The sequence below is a fragment of the Sinocyclocheilus rhinocerous genome, unplaced genomic scaffold, assembly GCF_001515625.1.
Source record: "Sinocyclocheilus rhinocerous isolate Xijiao unplaced genomic scaffold, SAMN03320098_v1.1 scaffold321, whole genome shotgun sequence".
Lineage (NCBI taxonomy): Eukaryota > Metazoa > Chordata > Actinopteri > Cypriniformes > Cyprinidae > Sinocyclocheilus > Sinocyclocheilus rhinocerous.
Window position 1 is genome coordinate 20998 of NW_015640442.1, and position 22457 is coordinate 43454.

Genomic DNA, 22457 nt, shown 5'->3' on the forward strand with positions numbered 1-22457 from the left:
TATTTATGACGTGCTGACATACATTTCAAATGGTTTTCAACGGTCGTTTGACCTCTTTCTCGCGTCCAGTGTAGGCAGACTTTAGTTGTTGTAGACACGGTGTTACTCACCTATTGAGAAGAAACAAAGCAACCTCGGCGTCCGATCGCAGGCCTCCGCTCCTTGAGTTCTCTTCAGCGCTGGAAAGCTGATCCGATATTTACACGGGTCCTACTTCTTGCCTTATCGTTCCGCAGACGTTTTCCTCTTTTGTTTTTTATCCGCCATCTCTATCTTTCTGTCGCTCGGCTCGGCTAATGTCCGTCCCATGCACTGAAAGCTCTCTCCTCCACATCACGAGTAGACACGCCCCTTATTGCTGATTGGCTACAAGTTTGTTTTGCTATTCGGCCCGAATCAGTTTTCTAAAGTGTTTTTGAAAAATCACATACCCTGCCTTTACAAGTTTATTTAAAAAATGTATTTTGTGCTATTTAATTGTTTTGTTTTGTTTTTGGCTGAATAGAAAAAAAACAAAACAAAAAAAAACATTTTAGTGCAGTTATTTTTCTAAAAAAAATATATGTATATGTAATTGAAATCACACCATAGATATTGATGTGTTGTCTGTTTCACTTTTTGTAAATTCTCTGGTTAATATTTTTATGATGGATTTTTTCTGTAATTGACAGTTTGGATCTGGGACAAAAGAAAAAAAAATCTTTATATAATGGTAAAATAGCAAAGATTTAATTAAAGGCATGGATAAAAATTTCAATATGATCTTCATATACCAAAAAAGTAACATCCTCTTATGTTAAGTTGAGGAAAGACGAGGCCTAACTTTCATGACATGGGTATTTGAGAAGCTCCTGAAACTCGGCATTGTTCATAAGTGATGAGCGTACGGCATGCAGTGTGCAAGTCACATGAGTGCGGCTATGTGCCCCGCTACTGTTTACTGGGGTCCTGGAGGGAAGTGTCCTCATTACAGTATCCATGCCAACACTCTCACACACACACACACACTCTCACACACACACACACACACACGGCTCTAATGGGCCGTATGAATTAGCCTCTCACAGAGCAATAGGAAGGACATTGTTTGCACAGTCAGTGCTTGCAGCCGCTGAAGAAGCATCTCTTATTAGTAGGTTAGTACCCTTATTAGTGTCCTACTGGAGCTGTTGCCATATCAGCAGTGCTCTGTTAGGTAAAGTTTAAGCTCAGAGCTGTTTCACCTACAATTTCAACCCATAGGTTTAGCCTTTTTTTTTTTTTGATAGTCAGATTAGGTCAAGAGAAGGGTTCAATTTAGTTTTGCATATTTTTTTTTAGATTATTTGTAATACTTTACAATTGGTAAAGATTATTGACAATTACATTTTTAAATAAAGCATTACGCCATCACTGGTATGGTGTTGCATAATGATCAAACATTTTTAGTCAAATTAGAAAGTAGTTAGAAATTAGACTTGCATATTCCTATTTGGGTTTTCTGGTTTTACTATTCCTGTAGTCAAATGCAGTGCTTTTTGCCCTTGTAGCTTTTATTGCAATTGTAAAGGCCATTGCACAGTGAGTCCGAAATGTTCGCGCGTTAAAAAAAAAATACGACCTCGCGTTGTGTCAATCATGTTTACACACTGCCTCCGAAACTTTCATCCGTCATAAAAAATTTAGATCAGGATCAATATTGTGCATTTCAAAAGCAAAGAATGACGAATATGAAAAAACGAAGGGAAAAAAATAAAAAACGCATACGAAAATGTCTGACTCTGTGTGCAAGGACCTTAAGTATTTCTTAAAAAAAAAAAAGCTAAATCTTACGTCAGGACATCAACTTCACTTATTTTCCCTGAAGTGTGATATTGTGATAAAGGAAAGCTAATATGTAATCTAATACTAATTTAATGTTTTTTTTTTTACATCTGATGGGATGATGGGATCTGTTAAGCTTTGTATAGTGTTTTTAAAGGTCTTTTTAAAGGTTTTTAAACAAAAAAGAGTGCAGTGCTTGTTCATTATTACATTGTAAACCTGTTCACATCTGAACATTTATTAGAGCAACACTAAATGAACATATGCTGAACGTGCATGCTTTCAGGTGTTAATTCAAATACAGCTGTTTGTTATGTAAATGTCCTTATTACATTGTCTTTATACTGCAGTAAAATCAACCACAAAAACTCAGCCGGTTGTTGCAATGTTGCAATATTGATATGCTGTCCTGTAAAAGTGCATGGGATTCCTGAAGAAGCTTACATTGATAATCAATAACGTTAACCAAGATCAGTCAGTCTAGTTTGTTTAACGCTCTTTCGTTCTTTACTTGCTTTCTGTTTTGATTTCTCTTGAGGTCTAACATAAAAACACTCTTGCTTCCGTCATTTACTCATGTCATGAAATAGATCAAACTCATTGAAAAGACTCAAAATATTATAAAGCGGTTTGATTTTTGTAATATTGTAAATATTGTCAGCACATTATGAACTGTCTCGTGAGAGATGCTGAATGCATGTGACGTGTGTGTGTGTGTGTGTGTGTGTGTGTGTGTTTGTAGAATCTGGCGGAGGCCGAGTATGTGGTGGCGCTGTACATGTACATGCGTCTGCTGGGATATCCTGCTGAACGCATTAGCATACTGACCACCTACAACGGCCAGAAACACCTGATACGAGACGTCATCAACCAGAGATGTGCCAGCAACTCCTTCTTCGGACAGCCCAGTAAAGTAAGAGCAGCTGATACCATGATTTCATGTTTTATCTTCAGAAGCGATGATCCACGATGCTGATGCATGGCCGAGTGAACTGCATTAATGTGTGTGAACAGCTTGTCCTGTGCTCTAAATTAGTTGTTTTTTTCTGCCCAGCGTTCACTATTTTGCCTCTTTTGCAGCAGTGGACAGGTTTGCTGTAGCTTGTTGTTGAGGGTGATTGGCAGACGGACTCACTAAAGTGTGTAAAGGTCCTACTGGCTGAGTACAAACCAAATAAATAGACGACTGCCGTTCGCACAGACATTTAGTTTATGAGCATTCAAGACTGCAAAACAACAATCTCATTGACGTAATGAAGACTTTTCTTCTGTGGTTCACTGGAAGAGACTGGATTTAAAGGAGTCATCATTTACTTTGTAGAACAAAAACGAGAAATTTAATACATTGGAATACATTGGAAGTTAATGGGGCTATAAAATTGGTCCGTGATCAATTTCAGAGTCTTCTGAGGTCATATGATTCATTTTTTGAGCCTGATATCGTAGGTTTCCTAACATCTCCTTAGATTTCATGTTTTATCTTCAGAAGCGATGACCCACGATGCTGATGCATGGCCGAGTGAACTGCATTAATGTGTGTGAACAGCTTGTCCTATGCTCTAAATGAGTTGTTTTTTTTCTGCCCAGCGTTCACTATTTTGCCTCTTTTGCAGCAGTGGACAGGTTTGCTGTAGCTTGTTGTTGAGGGTGATTGGCAGACGGACTCACTAAAGTGTGTAAAGGTCCTACTGGCTGAGTACAAACCAAATAAATAGACGACTGCCGTTCGCACAGACATTTAGTTTATGAGCATTCAAGACTGCAAAACAACAATCTCATTGACGTAATGAAGACTTTTCTTCTGTGGTTCACTGGAAGAGACTGGATTTAAAGGAGTCATCATTTACTTTGTAGAACAAAAACGAGAAATTTAATACATTGGAATACATTGGAAGTTAATGGGGCTATAAAATTGGTCCGTGATCAATTTCAGAGTCTTCTGAGGTCATATGATTCATTTTTTGAGCCTGATATCGTAGGTCTCCTAACATCTCCTTATGTTTTCAATGGATGAAAAAAAAAAAGTCATGAGTTTGTAGTGACCAGTGGTATTTTTACGCGAGTACATTTGTCAAGTATCTGTACTTTATCAGAGTGTTTTTTATTTTGGTAAACTTTATTTCACAACATTTCAGAGCATAATGTCACACTTTTGACTCCACAACATTTCATAAAAACATATCGTGGAGAAATCGTGAACCAGCTGATTCTTTTCAGTAAATCTGTTGAATCGGTTCGCAAATCGCACCGAATGATTTTCTGTGAATTAAACCTGCTGTAACAAGGTCAGATCAATACATATCCAATATCTTCAATATCTTTATCCACAAATCTAAGTTTAAATATATAGTTCAGTCATGAAACTCTAGATGGCGCAGGCTGACTGGTTGTTAATGCAACTGATGATATTCAGAGAGTTAAATGACTTGGCACAAGCCGATTGGTTCATGCTGCATATGCAGCCAATGAGCTTACTGCCTTGCATTTATATGGCTGGCTAGCACTCACTTGAGATTCCTGCAGCGCGCTTTCAGAGTTTCTCTAAACCCCTCCACCTTCCCCAGGCATTGGCAGTAGCCAGTTCCTGTACTTGCTTGCAGCAGCAGCAATAATCTACAACTACAGCAATAACCAACAGCAGCAGCAATTCAGCAGCAGCGTAGCAGATCTGTTCCGCCAAGACCAAATACATCCATCACCATGCTAAAATCTTCAGAGAGTTGTCATGATTGAACTAAATTAAGAGTAAGAAAAGAGAAAAATCCCTCAATGCATTTGTCTTTCAGATTCTTAAAATACTTGCTTTTTTTTTTCTTTGTTCCCTTTTTTACGATATTTGTTTGTATGCTTAGCATACATTTGTTTTAATTTCTTAGTAATAATAATTATTTTAATAAATGCTTCTAATTTAATAAAAATGCACAAATAAATTTGATATTCAAAGTCGGCTTTTCCACCCCTAGAAATACACATTTCATTGATCAGTACTTTTTACATTTAATACTTAAGTAAAGATTAAAATAAAGGGCTTTCATTTTACTTGTTCAATACTAAAATTACTTAAATACTTACTGGGTCAGAATTTTGTTAGGTTATCTGTACTTTTATTTGATTTGACTGCTTTGTGCACCACAAGTAATGACAAATGAGGGTGAGTAGAATTTCATACTGGTTTCTTCTTTAAATAAAAAAGTAAAAATTAGCATGGTATTATAATGTTATACTAAAACTCAAATTAAAACAATGGAAAAGCTGTAGAAAGAAAAAAAACATCTTAAGCACGCAGAATAACATAAGTGGACTTTGAATGATTAATTGCCGCTGTGAACAATTATGTAATTGTGGCATCAGTAAAACACTTGCACTCTCTATTCCATTTCTGTTCTAACTACTTGTTTTCTTTAAAAAGAAAAGAAAACAGCCTCTAACACTAGCATTCTATATTCTTTTTCTATTCTTTTGACTTATTTTTATTTTTTAAAAATGACCCTCTAACACTAACATTCTCTATTCTTTTTCTATTCTTTTGATTTTGATTTTGATTTTTATTTTAAAAAAGCCCCTCTAACACTAACATTCTCTATTCTTTTTCTATTCTTTTGACTTTTATTTTTATTTTAAAAAAGCCCCTCTAACACTAACATTCTCTATTCTTTTGACTTTTATTTTTATTAAAAAAAGCCCCTCTAACGCTAACTAGCCCTCTGAATTAAGACAGCAGCTCACTTGCCAGTCCTGCTCATGGTATCATCTCAATATTGTACAATATTGCACCATTTGGCATTAGTCTTGTGTTTGTTTTAAATAGTGTCGAATCAAATGGAGAAAATCAAATATTAACTTCTTTCCGTCTTGACATTATTTCTGTCACAGATTTCCAAGTAGAAAAGTGTTCGTGTAAGACGTCGTCCACAGATCCAGTTTCAGCTGAGGAGCGCAAATTTCCACGAGGCCCACTTCCACTTACTTGAAGATACGAGGGAATATATGAAATGTAACAAATGAAAGAACTTATCTGACTGGTGGCTGAAATGTTGCTGAGTTTGGCTGATTTTACTCGTCATGGAGTTGATGATATTTGATGATTCAGTCAGTAAGAGTTTCTGAGCTAAAGGAAGAGTCCTGTTGACTTGATCACATTCTGAGATACACACACGTTCTCTCCTTTGACACTCATGTGACTCATGAATGAGTTTCGATCATGGTTTCAACAGGATGAAGTGACAGTCCATAACTTCAGAAATCTAGATCTGATCAGACAGTAGTGTGCAAATCTAAGTAGCACTAAACCAGTGCAGAGGAGCTCATGCTCTTCAGTTCAAATAAACCCTCCACCCTCATCACTTATATAACAGACTGCCCTTTGTCTTGTAGGTGACCACAGTGGACAGGTTCCAGGGTCAACAGAACGATTACATCATCCTCTCGCTGGTCCGCACCAAAGCCGTAGGACATTTGAGGTGAGCACTTCCTGTGGCTGTTTGATTATCATTAAAATATGTGGTTTAAAGTAACAAAAACCACATGTGACTTATTTAAAACCATCTAATTCTGGTTTAAAAATGTGGTTAAATGTAGCAAAATCAGTGTTATTTTGCTATCATTGAAATACTAGATTATTGTGTTAATTTTAGTTTAAGGTTTAGTAATGTTGTATTTTTATTTGTCATTTTTATTCGTTTTTAAATATGTCCATATTAATTTTTATTTCAGTTTTAAGTTAAACTAAACGAGAATGAGATGCTTTGCCTTGGAAACTAGCTGAAATTAAATTTGTTATATTATTATATGACAATATTATAATATATATGTGAGCCTGGAGCACAAAAGCAGTCTTAAGTCGCTGGGGTATATTTGTAGCAATAGCCAACAATACATTGTATGGGTCACAATTATTGATTTTTCTTTTATGCCAAAAATCATTAGGATATTAAGTCACTTAAGACTGGTTTTGTGGTCCAGGGTCACATATTATATATTATACAAGTTATGAAAATGTTTTTATGGTTTTACTTAACTATAATACCCATGAACAAAACAAATCACTTTTTAAAATTGACCAAGGCATATTTAAAGCTGTTGTTTAAAAATATTAGCTACACATAACAATTAAATAATTCATTAATTAATCATTTCTAATTTTTTTAAATATAAATATTAACTGAAATAAAATTAAATGTTAAAAATGTAAAGTTTTTATTATTTCAGCTAGTTAAAAGTTCTCATTTTCGTTTAGTTTTAGTTCAAGGACTACAATATCTAAAACAAAAAATTAATAAATAAAAATAATGAAATAAAAAAAATTCTATGTTAACATGTTAAAACAAAACAATAAAATGACTAAAACTGAAGTGTAAACAAAATATAAAAGTCAAATCAAATTCAAAATATTAACAAAAACTACAATAGTATGTTAAAATAACACTGCTCCACAGATCTGTTCTCGGAAGTGACTGCTGTTTTCTGTCTTTCCTCAGAGATGTGCGCCGTCTGGTTGTGGCCATGTCTCGTGCGAGGCTCGGCCTCTACATATTTGCTCGAGTGTCTCTCTTCCAGAACTGCTACGAGCTGACGCCAGCCTTTAGCCAGCTGACCGCCCGACCCCTGCAGCTGCACATCCGGCCCCATCAATACTACAGCTCTGTGAGTACAGCCGGCACGTCACACCTCAACATGGTTCTCGGCTTGCTGGAGAAATCGGATTTTTGCGATAGTTTCGAAAATCAATCAGTTGCAATAGAGTTATATTAGTGCTATATTATATTATTGTTATATTATATTAGTCTCATAGCAGAACTGCAAAAATAAAGCATATTTTCAAATAACTTTTGCAAACACCCTTACACTCATCTTGCACTTTTTATTTGTACTACTTTATCTGGGGTTTGACAGTAAAGAGCTAATATGTGACCCTGAAGCACAAAAGCAGTCTTAAGTCGCTGGGGTATATTTGTAGCAATAGCCAAAAATACATTGTATGGGTCAAAATTATCAATTTTTCTTTTATGCCAGAAATCATTAGAATATTAAGTAAAGATCATGTTCCATGAAGATATTTTGTAAATTTCCTACTGTAAATATAATAAAACTTAATTTTTGATTAGTAATATGCATTGCTAAGAACTTCATTTGGACAACTTTAAAGATGATTTTCTCAATATTTAGATTTTTTTGCACCCTCAGATTACAGATTTTCAAATAGTTGTATCTCGACCAAATATTGTCCTATCCTAACAAAAACCATACATCAATGGAAAGCTTATTTATTCAGCTTTCATGTGATGTATAAATCTCAATTTCGAAAAATTGACCCTTATGACTGGTTTTGTGGTCCAGGGTTACATATGTGGTGAAAACTTGAGTTTAGCTTCACCGTATCGATTGAAACCCAAACTTTCTATCAAATTCCTCCATCTTATAAAAGCGCCACCAGTGTTTGCTGTTGTTTTACCTTGTTGACTGTATGTGTGTTTTGGAAATGGGAAAAAGTGATCGAGAAATATTAAACTACTCACAGTTGTTTATTGTATCTAGCTATATTTTAAGTTTGCTGCAAAATATACACAAATATTATGATATACGATTGCGTCATTTGTGGTGCTTGATGAGAGTTTGTGTTCATTACAAAGCTCTTTTGGCATGGTTCCTTCACCATGACTTGCTGATTGGTGTCATTTTCTGTACAGCATCCTGGGTAATGTAGTATTTCAGCTGTAAAACGATGATTTAAAAATAAGATAATCCATACTAGGGCTGTCACAACGATTATTTTAGTAATTGGTCAATTCTTTTGCTGATAAATCAATTAATCGGATCATTTTTTGTGATAACGAAAATGGACCTAAGCAAATAGACTTAAACTTTACTTAAAATACATATATAATAGCAATGAGGCAATAATAATCATATGGTTTTCTTGAACAAAACTGTTCAAATACATACTAATGTAATAATATAGCTCATATTAAACCTGCAGCGCATATATTCACAATGGCACTGTGCTTTATAAAAGCAATAAGCCCCAAGAAGCCGTGGTTTACAGTGAATTTATAACAGCTAAGGGGCGTTGTTAGGCACGATGCGAAGCGGAGTGACTAAAACCCCTTTAGCTGTTATAAATTCACTGTAAACCACGGCTTCTTGGGGCTTATTGCTTTTATAAAACGGTTATTCCATATACGTAGTAAGGTTTCACAGAATAAAACAGAGCAAATAAAGTGTAATGATATTAATAAAAACAGTATTCTTCCACCAAACAATGTAGTTCTTCAGAAACAGTTGTGGTTGCAATAAAGTGGTTGCCAAGCAACACACAAACGTAAACAAAGGCGTATATTTGTAGAGTAATTTAAAACAGTTGTGGTTGCAACAAAGTGGTTGCCGAGCAGCACACAGAAGTAAACAAAGGTGTGTGTTTGTAGAGTAATTTACAACAGCTTCGAACGTGGCTCAGCCAATCAGCATCAAGGACCGGAACTATCAGTTTTATAATATGAACTTTAAATGGTTTTAATATTCCGTGCAGCCTTAGAAAATTGACTAATAATGCTTTTCATGGATTCTCTTTTGTGGAATGCGCAATTTATTTTTTTTAAATAATCGAGTACTCAAATTTAATCGAGCAATCATAACAGCCCCAATCTGTACTGATAGCTTCAACAAAAACATCATACAATCAATGAGCAACTACATAGCTCACAGTAGGTCTGTCTTTGAAGGTTTATATGTTTTTGTTCAAAATCTGTTTCTCTATGGAGAAAATGAAAGAAATGTTTACTTCCTGAACCTGATGCCATGTAACTAAGACCTAGTGTCTCCTGCAGCTTTATAACATGAGTAGCGGAAGACATCTGTTTTTGTGAATTTAATCTTTATATCATCACTAGGTTTGAATGATATCAGTCAGCTTTCTCTTTCTCTCTCAGGAAAAAACGTATATGTTGACACGCTGTTTTAAATTTGAGTCTTGTGACTGAGTGAAAGAGAATTTCTGTTTCCTGGAAGACTTGTGCTGAAGCCTCTCTCCTCTTCTCTCTCCCTCCCTCCATCCAGACGGAGGAGCGATCCCGGCCTGATCAGGTGGTCAAGAACATGCCGGAGATGGCTAACCTGGTTTACAACATGTACATGCACATGATTCAGAGCATGCAGCAGCACAGACAAGTAAGTGTGCTCGTGTTTGCAGAGACGTTTCTGACGTATAATGCAGAGCTTTAAACAGCTCGGACGTGTGAGCAACTATCCTTGAATAGAGCACAAAGTGGTGTCACATGACTTTAAGCAATAAAAATGTATTTGTTTTCTCTCTTGTGACGATAAATGATCCAGTGTGTTGCAGAGTGAGTTAACTCCTGCTGAGTGATTCAGTCTTATTTTGATTGTATCTGTTTTAAACCCCAAACAAACCAATTATGGTAATTATATTGCGAAATTTGCAATAGAAAATTAAGCAGCTCCTATAATATATAGTTTGAGCTCCTGAGGTTATCAGACAACATTCTTTAAAGGTTAAGCACTTAAATTACAATAAAAATTACTCAATTTAGTTAGAGCTTCAAGCCCGATTTTGTAGCATTTGTAAAAATGACACACTGCAGGTGAACACGAGTATGACATTCTGAAGGAAGTAAACGGCTGGTCTGTCTGTTGTAGTTTGGATGTCTTGTTTTGAACGTCAGAGCCTCATGCTAATTAAACTGCTGCTTTGCTTCACTCATTGGCTGAATTCACATGCGATGCAGCTGTGATTTTCAATGCTGTCAAATTTTTTGCCATGAATAAAGCAAGGTCCCAATGGGACCTTTTGGGTTTTGAGCCCAGTTTGGGTCAGTTTTTGTAGTGTAATTCAATTTTCAGTTGGAAGTCCATAAAAAATTAAATAGTTATAGATATTATTTTGTTTTGATTTTAACGCAACTCGTGTCAGAGGCAGAGCAAGTTATTTGCCATTCTGACTGAATTTCCATTCACATGATTTGTGCAAATCCAGTAATGCATAACTGAAGGGAACTGACTTTAAAGACGGTTTAACTGCATTTTGCATGTTGTATGATGCTCAATAAAGTAGTGCTTCTAACTTTGTGTAAAGAACTAACTGGGGTAACCGCTGTATTTCTGCATTTCTTACTGCCAGAGAATGAATTTGCATTTTCATTCAGCCCATCTGCTGTTTTTGTTCTGACCAATTAAATGCATAACATAGTCAATGATTATGCTTAAATATGAGGTTTATATAAACTTATTTTTGTCAAATTTTCTATTTTTTTGCACTGTAAAATTGTTTCAAAATATAGTTTTTCACTCATTTTAGGGTTTAGAATGTTAATATAGACATTGGTGTTGTTTCAAAGCAGTAAATGAGTAAAAAAAAAAATAATTTTATTAAGAGGACAAAATATTACAGATGCAGGCGAATGCACTGCAAGTTAACACTGAGATGCTGAGATTGTAACTCAAAGGAACCACACTGGGGATCTTTTCTTTCAAACGGTACGGTGTCTGATTCATACGTTATGTTTGATTCACGGTTAATGATTCATTTACTGCTTCTCTTTCTGCAGCAGCAGCAGCTCCTGGATCCTCCTCGTCAGCTGCTGAGCTCAGAGGAGCCCATGGAGGCCGATGAAGAGTGTCCCGAGACTCCGAGTGAAGAGCAGCAGCCGACGGCCGCTGAGGAAGAGGAGGGACAGACGAAGAATGATGAGGAAGAGCAGGATCATACCAAAATGCCTGAACACCCAGGCCGAGACAGCGACAGCGGCGACAGTGATGAGGATGGAGAGGCCTAGAGAACCTCATTCACCTGCAGATGGTTTTGTTGTTTTTTTTAGATTATTACCGTTTACCATTACATTGAGAGTTGAATGTTCATTCATCTTTTGTAAGAGGAATTTTGTAATAAAAATTAATAAAAAAATGCACTCATTAAGTCTTTTATTTGTTTATCTAACACACCATAGTTTTCCCCTAAAAATCATATTAAAAGCAGAGTAAGTGATTTCTGGTAGCCAATGTTGATATTTGAAATCACCAAAACAAACATGCCCCTACCCCAAAAGGGTCTTGCCCCTATTTTGATAGCTCCGCCCCACATATACGTACGCACCCCAGGCAACGATTAGTTCTGTGAAACAAAGCAAAACCAATGTTACACCGTGTCTACGGACGTGAGCAGTGCGGCGCAACAAATCCCGACAGAAAAGACTTGCAGTGTTTGGTCAGTAACACAACAGGATGAGCTAAATGTGATTTAACCTTTAAATGCGGATTTAAAGAGTGTTTTATATGTAGTGTTTCATCAGCTTGCAGAATGAGTTTTGTAAATGGTCTCATTAATAGCTGGACATTTGAAACAAAAGCATACAAGTTTGCGCCACTCCAGAGCAGAATGTACTGACACAGCAGCATGAGACTGATGGTGTGATTTCCTCAATCCAGCCGTGGCTTTTACTGTCAGTTATTGCAGTAGACAGACCGCACGCTAAACCATTGCTTCTGGACTAAATACGAGTCCATAAACGTTTCCTCCAGTGATAAAGTCCATCTCCTGTTGTCTCTCACATCAAAATCCAGCCACATTTTTGTTTAGAGCGGTTTTGTTTTAGTTTGTAAAAAGTGCTGGATCTGTGCAGATTTCTCTCCTGATTCAGACCAGAACACTTTTTCACTGGAGGAAGCGTTATGGATTATGGACTCATAAGCAACAGTTTGAAGATAAAAACGTCTTGATGGATTTGTTTCAGCTTTGGTCTTCTCCAGATGTGAACTGATGGACTGGAGTGCTGTGGATTATTGTGATGTTTTTATCAGCTGTTTGGACTCTCATTCTGACGGCACCCATTCACTGCAGAGCATCCATTGCTGAGACACTGATGCAGTGCTACATTTCTCCAAATCTGCTGGAGAAACACTCTCGTGCCATCGAAGAGGTAGATGAGTTTGTGTAGATTTCTGCAAATTGTCAGTTTCCGGGTGAACTGTCCCTTTAAGGGAGTGATGTATCTGATCTCACTCTCTCCTAATTACTGCTCTCATTAGCACTGAAACTCTATTGCAGTGATGTATTAATATTCTGAAGGCAGGAGTGTGTTTGCATCCTAATTAAAACCCAAATTCTTCCTCTGGAGAACAGCGCTGCTTGGTAAAGTGACTTTGAAAAAAGAGTTGCGTGTGAATGAAATGTTAAAAAGCTGTGTTTTGTATTCCTGCAGCGGAGGATGTCGTGCGGCTCGTGTTTCTGGGGCATCGTCTGGCTGCTGGTGCTGCTGGTTCTCGGCTGGCCCTTGAGCATTATGCTGGGGGGTCTGTACGGCCTCGTCGCCCCTCTCACCGTCTGCCTGGGTCTGGACCGGCTGGCCGACCTGCTGATGGAGGGGGCCAATCTGGGCAGAAAGTGTGCCCAGAACATGCGTCACGGCAAAGCGCTGTGCTGAGACCAATAGCCAAGAAGAGTGCTCAGCCTCCACATCTCTTCACTTCAGCTGTATTAATACTCAACATGAACTGTTTTTGCCAGTTTACTGTGTCTTTGATTCTCTGTGACTAGAACATGATGCTTTCTTAAAGCCTTAGTATCACTTTCTTGCTTCCTCTCTGTATCTCTTTCTCTTAGGCTGTTTGAATATGAAAAATGACAGTCTTCTGGTACTGATGTCTGAGTTCACAATGTTGAAACACATGAGTATACTTATATTACAAGAAGAGTTTGTTAAACTCTCTTCTCCAGAGACTTCATGAGACCTTTGTGCGGTCCAGGACGCAAGATGCAGTTCTTCAAAACCAGCCGCCGAGTCTCCATACAGGCCATAAAACAGTCCATTTCAGGTCAAGAAAGTGCAGAAGAAAAAGTTTATATCTGTGCATTATTGTGCATTATTCTGTTTAAATCGATTTGTCAACAGTCTGATAGAAAAACAATCTGTACTGTCATGTCAAATACTTATATTTAGAACCGCAACATTCCCATTATTCTCACAGATTAATGAATAAACTGATTTTCAGCTCTATGTACTGCAACATTATACTTAACTAAAACTTTTTTGTTACTTGAAATAAACAAAATTATATATATTATTTTATATATATATATATATATATATTTATTCTTTGTTATTGAATTCATGGCTGCTGAAAGGTGGAAAGACTAATATCCTGAAGATCCCCTGATTTTAATAATGATTCAATAAATATCTGATGGTGATGATCAGACGTCAAGCTGTGAAACGTTTTGGAGAAAGAGAGAAAAACAATGCATGAAGCTTTCTTTAAAAAAAAAAAAAATACAGTCAGCCTTTAGTTTAGGGGTCAATTCTCACTATATGTTACAAAAAAACAAGTTTCTTTCCATTCTGTCACCGATGGAGTTTTGGTTCCTTGCCGCTGTTGCCTCTGGCTGCACTGATCTACTGAGGAAACATGAAATTCGTGATTTGCCCACCACACGTGTATTAAATACAACAGTCATTTTGTGTTTCTATATATATATATACTGTTTATATATATTCTTTGTTATTGAATTCATGGCTGCTGAAAGGTGGAAAGACTAATATCCTGAAGATCCCCTGATTTTAATAATGATTCAATAAATATCTGATGGTGATGATCAGACGTCAAGCTAGCTAACGTTTTGGAGAAAGAGAGAAAAACAATGCATGAAGCTTTCTTTAAAAAAAATTGAGATGCACCTGTAAATAAAGGTGACGACCTGACTATTAACTATGGCTTTTGCCTTCATAAACTCCTGATTACTGCTTATTAATATTTATTAAGGTAGTTGTTAAGTTTGGGTATGGGGGAGATATTAAAAGATCTAAAATATCATCATGCAGAATAAGGCATTAATATGTGTTTTACAAGTCAACAGCCATTATGCTAGTCACATGCATGCTTATAAGCAACTAGTTAATAGTGAGAATTGATCCCTAAACTAGTGTTACCAAAATGACTTTTTTTTTTTTTTAAGTTTGATATGCAAGTACTGAGTGATGCTCTGAGGGCAGGTTGTTTTAGGAGTGATGATGAAATAGTACATTTGTGTTGAGCATAATAATTATCTCTGATGAATATTAAAGTGGAAATGTTTCTATTTTTAAATCTGCTGGCAGGTTAAGGGACATGTTTAGTCTCATGTATGAAGAATCAGAGCTCGCTTTCATCCGTAGGTTCAGGATATGAGAGGAAATGTGAGTTCACATGGGATTGTGCTGAGTTTGTATGGAGGCGGTAACTGGAGACTGACTGTGGTGTCAGATTAGAGAGACATCAGGAACTGCAGATCCAAGCAGTGTAACCAGAGAAACCTTCAGATCTCCAGCAGCTCATTCAGTGCTGCCCTCTGCAGGACCAGAGTAACACATCTGACAGCCCATCTATCAGTCCATCCATCCGTCCATCCATCAGTCCATCCATCCATCAGCCCATCCATCAGTCCATCCATCAGTCCATCAGCCCATCCATCAGCCCATCCATCTGTCAGTCCATCCATCAGCCCGTCCATCAGTCCGTCCATCCATCAGCCCATCCATCAGCTCATCCATCAGTCCGTCCATCCATCAGTCCATCCATCAGCCCATCCATCAGTCCGTCCATCCATCTATCAGTCAATCCGTCCATCCATCAGTCCATCCGTCCATCCATCAGCCCATCCATCAGTCCATCAGCCCATCTATCAGTCAATCCGTCCATCCATCAGTCCATCCGTCCATCCATCAGCCCATCCATCAGTCCATCAGCCCATCTATCAGTCAATCCGTCCATCCATCAGTCCATCCGTCCATCCATCAGCCCATCCATCAGTCTGTTCATCCATCAGCCCATCCATCAGCCCATCCATCAGTCCGTCCATCCATCAGCCCATCCATCAGTCTGTTCATCCATCAGCCCATCCATCAGCCCATCCATCAGTCCGTCCATCCATCAGCCCATCCATCAGTCTGTTCATCCATCAGCCCATCCATCAGCCCATCCATCAGTCCGTCCATCCATCAGCCCATCCATCAGTCCATCAGCCCATCTATCAGTCCATCAGCCCATCCTTCCATCCATCATTCCATCCATCAGTCCATCCGTCAGTCATCCTTCCATCCATCAGTCCATCCATCAGTCCATCCATCAGCCCATCCATCAGTCATCCTTCCATCCATCATTCCATCCATCAGTCCATCCGTCAGTCATCCTTCCATCCATCAGTCCATCCATCAGTCCATCCATCAGCCCATCCATCAGTCATCCTTCCATCCATCATTCCATCCATCAGTCCATCCGTCAGTCATCCTTCCATCCATCAGTCCATCCATCAGTCCATCCATCAGCCCATCCATCAGTCATCCTTCCATCCATCAGTCCATCCATCAGTCCATCCATCAGCCCATCCATCAGTCATCCTTCCATCCATCATTCCATCCATCAGTCCGTCCGTCCGTCCGTCCGTCCGTCTGTCTGTCATTCTATCTATCCATCTATCCATCTATCTATATGTCTGTCTGTCTGTCATACTATCTATCTATCTATCTATCTGTTTATCTGTCTGTCTGTCTTTCTTTCTTTCTTTCTGTCTGTCTATCCGTCTATCCGTCCATCTATCTATCTATCTATCTATCTATCTATCTATCTATCTATGTCTCTTGTTCTAACTGTCATTCTGTCTACTATCGTTCTATCCTTCCATCTGTTGGTCTGTTAATAAACAATTTTTATATTGTTAATACTGTGATGACTGCACAAGTCCCAGTTCCTCTGTTTGTGCACAGTCTCTCTCTGTCTTTGTCTCTTTTCCTCCCAACAGTCCTGAGGGGAGCCTTCACCAGCCAAAATTGCCTGGTTTTAATTTCAAGTTTGTGCTGGCAGCGCGGGCCGTACGCACAGGGCTGCCTCGCTGCGTGCGGTGGAGGAAGCACATTTGACAGCCGCTGTGGTTGGACACGGTCTCTAAATATTTCATTTGTGTGTGAGATCAAGGATGGAAAAAGGCCTGAATGCCTAGCTGTGCTTCTGCCATATGTGATGAACCCCACACTGCTTCTCTCATTTAACCCTCACATGTACAGAACAACCCTCTTGACTGAGTCTGTGAGGATTCATGTCAATTTTCTTAAAAAATATTCTGAAGTTTGTTATTGCATCAGTATTATTCAGCAATGATTGTTTGAAAAAGACCAGCATTTTGGTGTATTTGTGAAATGTGATTTACTGACATTGATATATGAACAAAGCAAATCACTCAGAATTGAAGGGAAGAACAATGTAATACTTTTTTTCTTAGCTAGTAGTAGTATATTGATCTAATTCAGCACCATGTTTCATGCACAGTCAGTTGTTTCATTGAATATTCCAGGCAGATTCATGATGTGAGCAGCCTGTTCTCTCTCATGCTGAGCTGTTCATCTCTTCCTCTTCCTGGTGTCAGAACGGGACCGGTGTTGAAACCTGACATTTTTTATTTTATTACGGAAGAATGTAATCTCCAGTCTTCTTGGACTGGTCACGTTTTGCTAGCTTTGTACAAAGATTCATTTTTTTCTTTATGCACACTTTATGTATTAATGGCATTGACAATGAAATCAATGTTGTTCAGCCATCAGCATGCCAACAGTGTGTGTTTGGGGCAGGAATATCTGTTTGTGTGTATAGTTGGAGAGTATTTAGGAAAACAGTTATTATTTTTGCTGTGCCATTTTCTGTGTCACTTGTACTTGCAGACTTCGCTTGAACCTGTTTCACTCAGATAATATGGTGTCTCCATCTTTCCTACTAAAATCATTCAATAAATTAATGAAACTGTCAGAATAGCATTTTGATGGAAGGTCATTTAAAATATCTTCATCTCAAAAGCTACCAATACAACATTTTTAGCAGATGCTATTTCCACAATTACAAAATAAATCAATGCAAATGGCGTTTAAAGATATCAAGCATGCCATCAAGTCTTGAGGTGATAATTGATAAAGTGTTAAAAAATGAAGACATAAAATGTTGTGACACATTTTGTCTTCAAAAAGTATCCTTCCAATGCAAATGGCATTTATTTTAAATATATCAAGCGCATATGCGTATCAAGACTTGAGTTGATAAACAATTGATAAAGTGTTAAAAAATGAAGACATAAAATACTGTGACACTGTGTGGTTGTCAAAGAGAACAAATATATTCGGGGACACTGTAGTCCCTTAAAATAGTCCAACTGCAAAAAAGATGGTTTGGCGGAACTGCGCAGGTCTACGGGCGTTCGATGGGCGGGGCCAAATGTGTCTTTACTTAAACAGAGAATCAGCTGACACTTTCACCTCACTGTGTCCAGAACCCCAGAGCTGTTTTACACTGCTGCTTCATGTGAACAGGGCGGAGCTGAAGGTCCTCACTGTACTCAAGGACATTTGCGCTCCAACAGCTGTGTCGTCTTTCAAAATACACAGCAACAAGTATGAGCCTCAAGTCCCCCAAATAAAAAAGGTGGAGGTCACCTACGCTCTCTTCACCATGACATGAGTTCAGCATCACCGGACCGAATCCGGCTTCATTCCCAGCGTATGAACATCACCACACATATGAAATCCGCGCGTTTTGGCAGCTCGAGATAAAGCCCCATATGACGCAGCAGGGCTCTCCACGGCACTGATGCCATATTAAAGCCCGCCGCCCTCCACCCACACCATCAATCTGATGTGGAGATCGAAGATAGGAGGGCTCACATGACTCCACTCCAGACTCGAAGACGAGGAGAAGTGTGGCATCTTCCAGCATCAGCACTGCCACAGCTGGCGCAGCTCATCCATGCGTTCACCCGATAACGGCGGACAGTAAGAGGAAATATTCACGCTTTTCCCTGGATTTGGAGCAGAGTCTGCGGATGAGCAGCGATGGGGGAATGGACCATACTAGAGAGGCTCTTGGAGGCTGCTGTCCAGCAGCACTCCACTATGATCGGAAGGTAAGAGCGAATGTCAGTGCATCTGACGCCGAGATTCAGCTCGCCCATTTCACCCTTTAAAATACAGTATACACCATAAGGATAACAAACAAACATGACCTACCAAAAAATATTTGCGTAGTAAACATGAAAAATATAATGCAACTGAATGCAATCGTTGTGAGTGCGACTGGTTTCAGCACTGGACAGCACCCTTTAGTTTCAACGACACTGAACTGGCCTTATATTGACAGCTTTGTTTTTTTATTATGTATTTTAATATTTTTGCTTCATTTAAAGCCACGTTTGAACGCAGAGCGATGCTACTTGCCAGGTGTGCACAAAAAAAGGCGTTACCGCCTATTACACCTTCTTCAAATACCGTAGAAAATAAAACAAAATCAAAAAACATGTACACAGCGCATTTGTAAAATATCGCGTTATTGAACCACAGTGAAATGTGACTGAAATGCATCGTTCATTGGTTGCGAACGCACCTGTATTTATTCAGCTCCCTAATAGCCCACTATCAACAGTAAACCTGCCACTTATACATTTATTTGTATTAGTTTATTTTATTGCTTTATTTGAAGCCACCTTTTGAGGCAAAGTGATGCTTTTTACCAACTGTGTGCAATAATTCTCACTTATATACAATAGAAAATGAAGGGAAACATATGCCAGTTACGTCGTGTCTGTATATGTAAAATATAAAGCATCACGTTTTAAGTGAAACTAAAATAAAAGCATTCAGTGGTTGAGAATGCACCACATTTTCAGCACTGGGCATCATCTTACCCTTATTAGTGAACTCAACTTTTCCTATTTATTTGTGTTTGTTTTGTATTTCATTTAAAGCAATGCAGGGAGCTGTGATGCTTTGTGAAACACCTTGCTCAAATTCGCAAAAGTACAGTATCAAACGTGACATACCATGTGCTATCTGCATAATCCATATGCAGCATTCAGTGATAGTGAAATGAAGCGCAGTCCGGTTTCAGCACCGGACAGCTCCCTGCAGCTCAAGCTCGTATATTGACACATTTATTTTTCTGTGTGTTTGTTCTTTAGGATCCTGCTCACTGTGGTGGTGATCTTCCGGATCCTAATCGTAGCTATAGTGGGAGAGACAGTGTATGATGACGAGCAGACCATGTTTGTCTGTAACGCCTTGCAGCCGGGCTGCAACCAGGCGTGCTACGACAAAGCGTTCCCCATATCTCACATCAGATATTGGGTTTTCCAGATCATAATGGTCTGCACGCCGAGTCTCTGCTTCATCACGTACTCGGTCCATCAGTCGGCCAAGCAAAAGGAGCGACGTTACTCCACCGCCACCGTCCTCCTCTCTCTGGATAATAAGGAGCAGGATTCCCTGAAACGAGAGGAGGCCAAGAACCAAAAGATCAAGAACACCATCATGAACGGAGTACTGCAGAACACGGAGAACTCCACCAAAGAAGCCGAGCCCGACTGTCTGGAGGCCAAAGAAATGGCCAGCTCGGGCACGAAACCGGCCAAGTCCAAAATGCGGCGGCAGGAGGGCATTTCCAGGTTTTACATCATTCAGGTGGTGTTCAGAAACGCTCTGGAAATCGGCTTTCTGGTGGGCCAGTATTTCTTGTACGGATTCAACGTGCCTGCCGTGTACGAGTGCGATCGATACCCATGCATCAAGGAGGTGGAGTGTTATGTCTCCAGACCTACGGAGAAAACCGTGTTCCTTGTCTTCATGTTCGCGGTCAGCGGCTTTTGCGTGGTCCTCAATCTGGCCGAGCTCAATCACTTGGGCTGGAGGAAGATCAAAGCGGCCGTCAGGGGCGTGAGGGCCCGCAGGAAGTCCATCTACGAGATCCGGAACAAGGATTTGCCCCGTATGAGTATGCCCAATTTCGGCCGCACTCAGTCCAGTGACTCCGCCTACGTGTAACGGGTGCGTAACGAGAACCCGAAGCCCGCACACCGCCGAGATCGAGACCGTGGACAAGTCCTGTCGCCACGTAAGGTTCATGAATTGCAAGAACACGGGGTAGGACTTTTTTGTTACTGTTTTAAAGACTCCATTGGCAACTGTGGACGACAAACACGTTTCTAAAGCGGTTCACTACTGAATAATGCAACTTTTTAGCAACGTTTGTACTCTGAGACGTACACAAAGAGCAAATGCTGATACCTGAATGCGTATTACCTCTCTAAAAGCTGCGGTGACACTTGACATGATACTGTCCGTGTTGCACACAGTGCATGCTATATGATTCATTACAGTAAAACTACAAGCGGCTCCATGACAACTGCTGTGACATGAGCACTGACATGTGAAGTGTGACCGAACCAGCTGCTCTACTGTACTTGAAGGGAATAAATGCGTCTTGCACTAAAAAGTGAACGTGATGCTGACATAATATCGCACATCGGGAGAGTCTCGACACACCATTCATGTATCAAACACTATTGCTTCTGCTATGGTTTCTTTCTTTTTGGTTGCCTGTACCGCACCATTGACCTTAACGTAGGCTATGTGATGAGCTCCATTGCAAATCTGCTGTTGTGTCCTTGTGTGTGTGTGTGTGTGTGTGTGTGTGTGTGCGTGAGCAGGGTTGAATTTGCTGCAAACGCTTAAAGTCTGTGATGATTTCCTTAATTTCAACACCAAAGCGCCCTCTGCTTTCATTTGTGACATGTTTTTTCGCGCTTAAGTGTAATCAAGTGCCATACTTGTATATAAATATATGCATATATACATATAAAATCTATTCTGAAGAATATAACCATATCCATAAAGCAGATTTATTGCTTAAATTATGCTTACTGCGTCCAGACTTGCTTTAGCTCTATTCGCTGTAAATGAACTGAAAATGGCATAATGCATTCTTCCTTCTCTTTCATTTCGAAAAACGGCCAGGTGGAAATAAAGTGCTGGTCTTTTTCGAAACAGGACAGCCATCTTTTCTCACTAACAAATGACAGAACAGTGTTTCAGCAATGTTTTGTGCTCTGGTGCTGGTTTTTCTCCCAGCACTTCCAGCAATATTTGTAAGCCGAATCGTTTTTTTTTGGGGGTGGGGGGGGGGGTTTATGTACTATTAAGTGAAAATCCCACGCCTGCTCTATCTCTTCCGTTCTCGATGACAATGCAAGCGTGTTCTAGCACGCATGTGCTTTCATTTTAAACTGGTTTAAGGCTTTGTTCAGGAACAAAGTCCAGTGCATTATTGTTTAACTTCTGATCGTTAAGATGTCATTTTGTTTCTCCTCTTTGAATGGTTCTTTATGATTATGCCACCATATATTTATGACAAGCAAATGCGTGCACAGAGAGGAGATGTTCTTTGCATTTCTGAGCTTGAAGGTAAAGTATTGCATGTTTAAGAACTTATATTCAAGAGAATCCGGACAATTTCAGGGGATGAAATCTATGCGGCATTTGCTCGAGTATTGATATGTCACCCCACCCCCCCCCTACAGACGCTTAAGAACTGACACATCTTGAAGGTCACCAAGGATAAAGAACAGTTTGTGACAGACCGTCTCAGATCAAACCTGACTGGATGACCCCTGGGAGGATGGACATTTGGTGTTATGAAAAGGGGCGGGCGGTGGGGACGGGAACAAAATGGCTTGGCTGTACGGTGCAATCTTCCCTTTTCTCTCAGTAATTCCTCTCTCCTTGGATAAGCATTCCAGGACTCCTGAGATTTTTACAACTTTGTGGTCCTTACTGAGAAACGAAAGACTAGAGCCGAAAGACTGT

General features: G+C 39.2%; 2 protein-coding genes across 2 annotated transcripts in view; both read left to right on the plus strand.

Moving 5' to 3' along the window:
• LOC107752723 (intron-binding protein aquarius) overlaps positions 1-11716 on the plus strand; it is a gene marked incomplete at its 5' end in the record, with an annotated part of 30289 nt that extends 18573 nt beyond the window's left edge. The window contains 5 exons of the mRNA XM_016568748.1: positions 2546-2716; positions 6178-6263; positions 7281-7446; positions 9856-9966; positions 11364-11716. Of these exons, the coding sequence (XP_016424234.1) occupies positions 2546-2716; positions 6178-6263; positions 7281-7446; positions 9856-9966; positions 11364-11591 (762 nt within the window). The remainder of the gene's footprint in view (positions 1-2545; positions 2717-6177; positions 6264-7280; positions 7447-9855; positions 9967-11363) is intronic.
• LOC107752716 (gap junction delta-2 protein) lies at positions 2331-21799 on the plus strand. The gene is made up of 3 exons (XM_016568738.1): positions 2331-2341; positions 18368-18727; positions 19778-21799. Exons 2-3 carry the CDS (start codon positions 18657-18659, stop codon positions 20634-20636), a joined length of 930 nt encoding a protein of 309 aa, XP_016424224.1. The 5' UTR covers positions 2331-2341; positions 18368-18656; the 3' UTR covers positions 20637-21799.
• Positions 21800-22457: the final 658 nt, after the last annotated feature.

Bases quoted from the DNA above. Each gene is read 5' to 3' on its own strand.
- LOC107752716 (XM_016568738.1), top strand. From the start codon at position 18,657: ATGGGGGAATGGACCATACTAGAGAGGCTCTTGGAGGCTGCTGTCCAG. The intron at 18,728-19,777 runs GTAAGAGCGAAT...TTTGTTCTTTAG, and splicing joins CACTCCACTATGATCGGAAG to GATCCTGCTCACTGTGGTGG.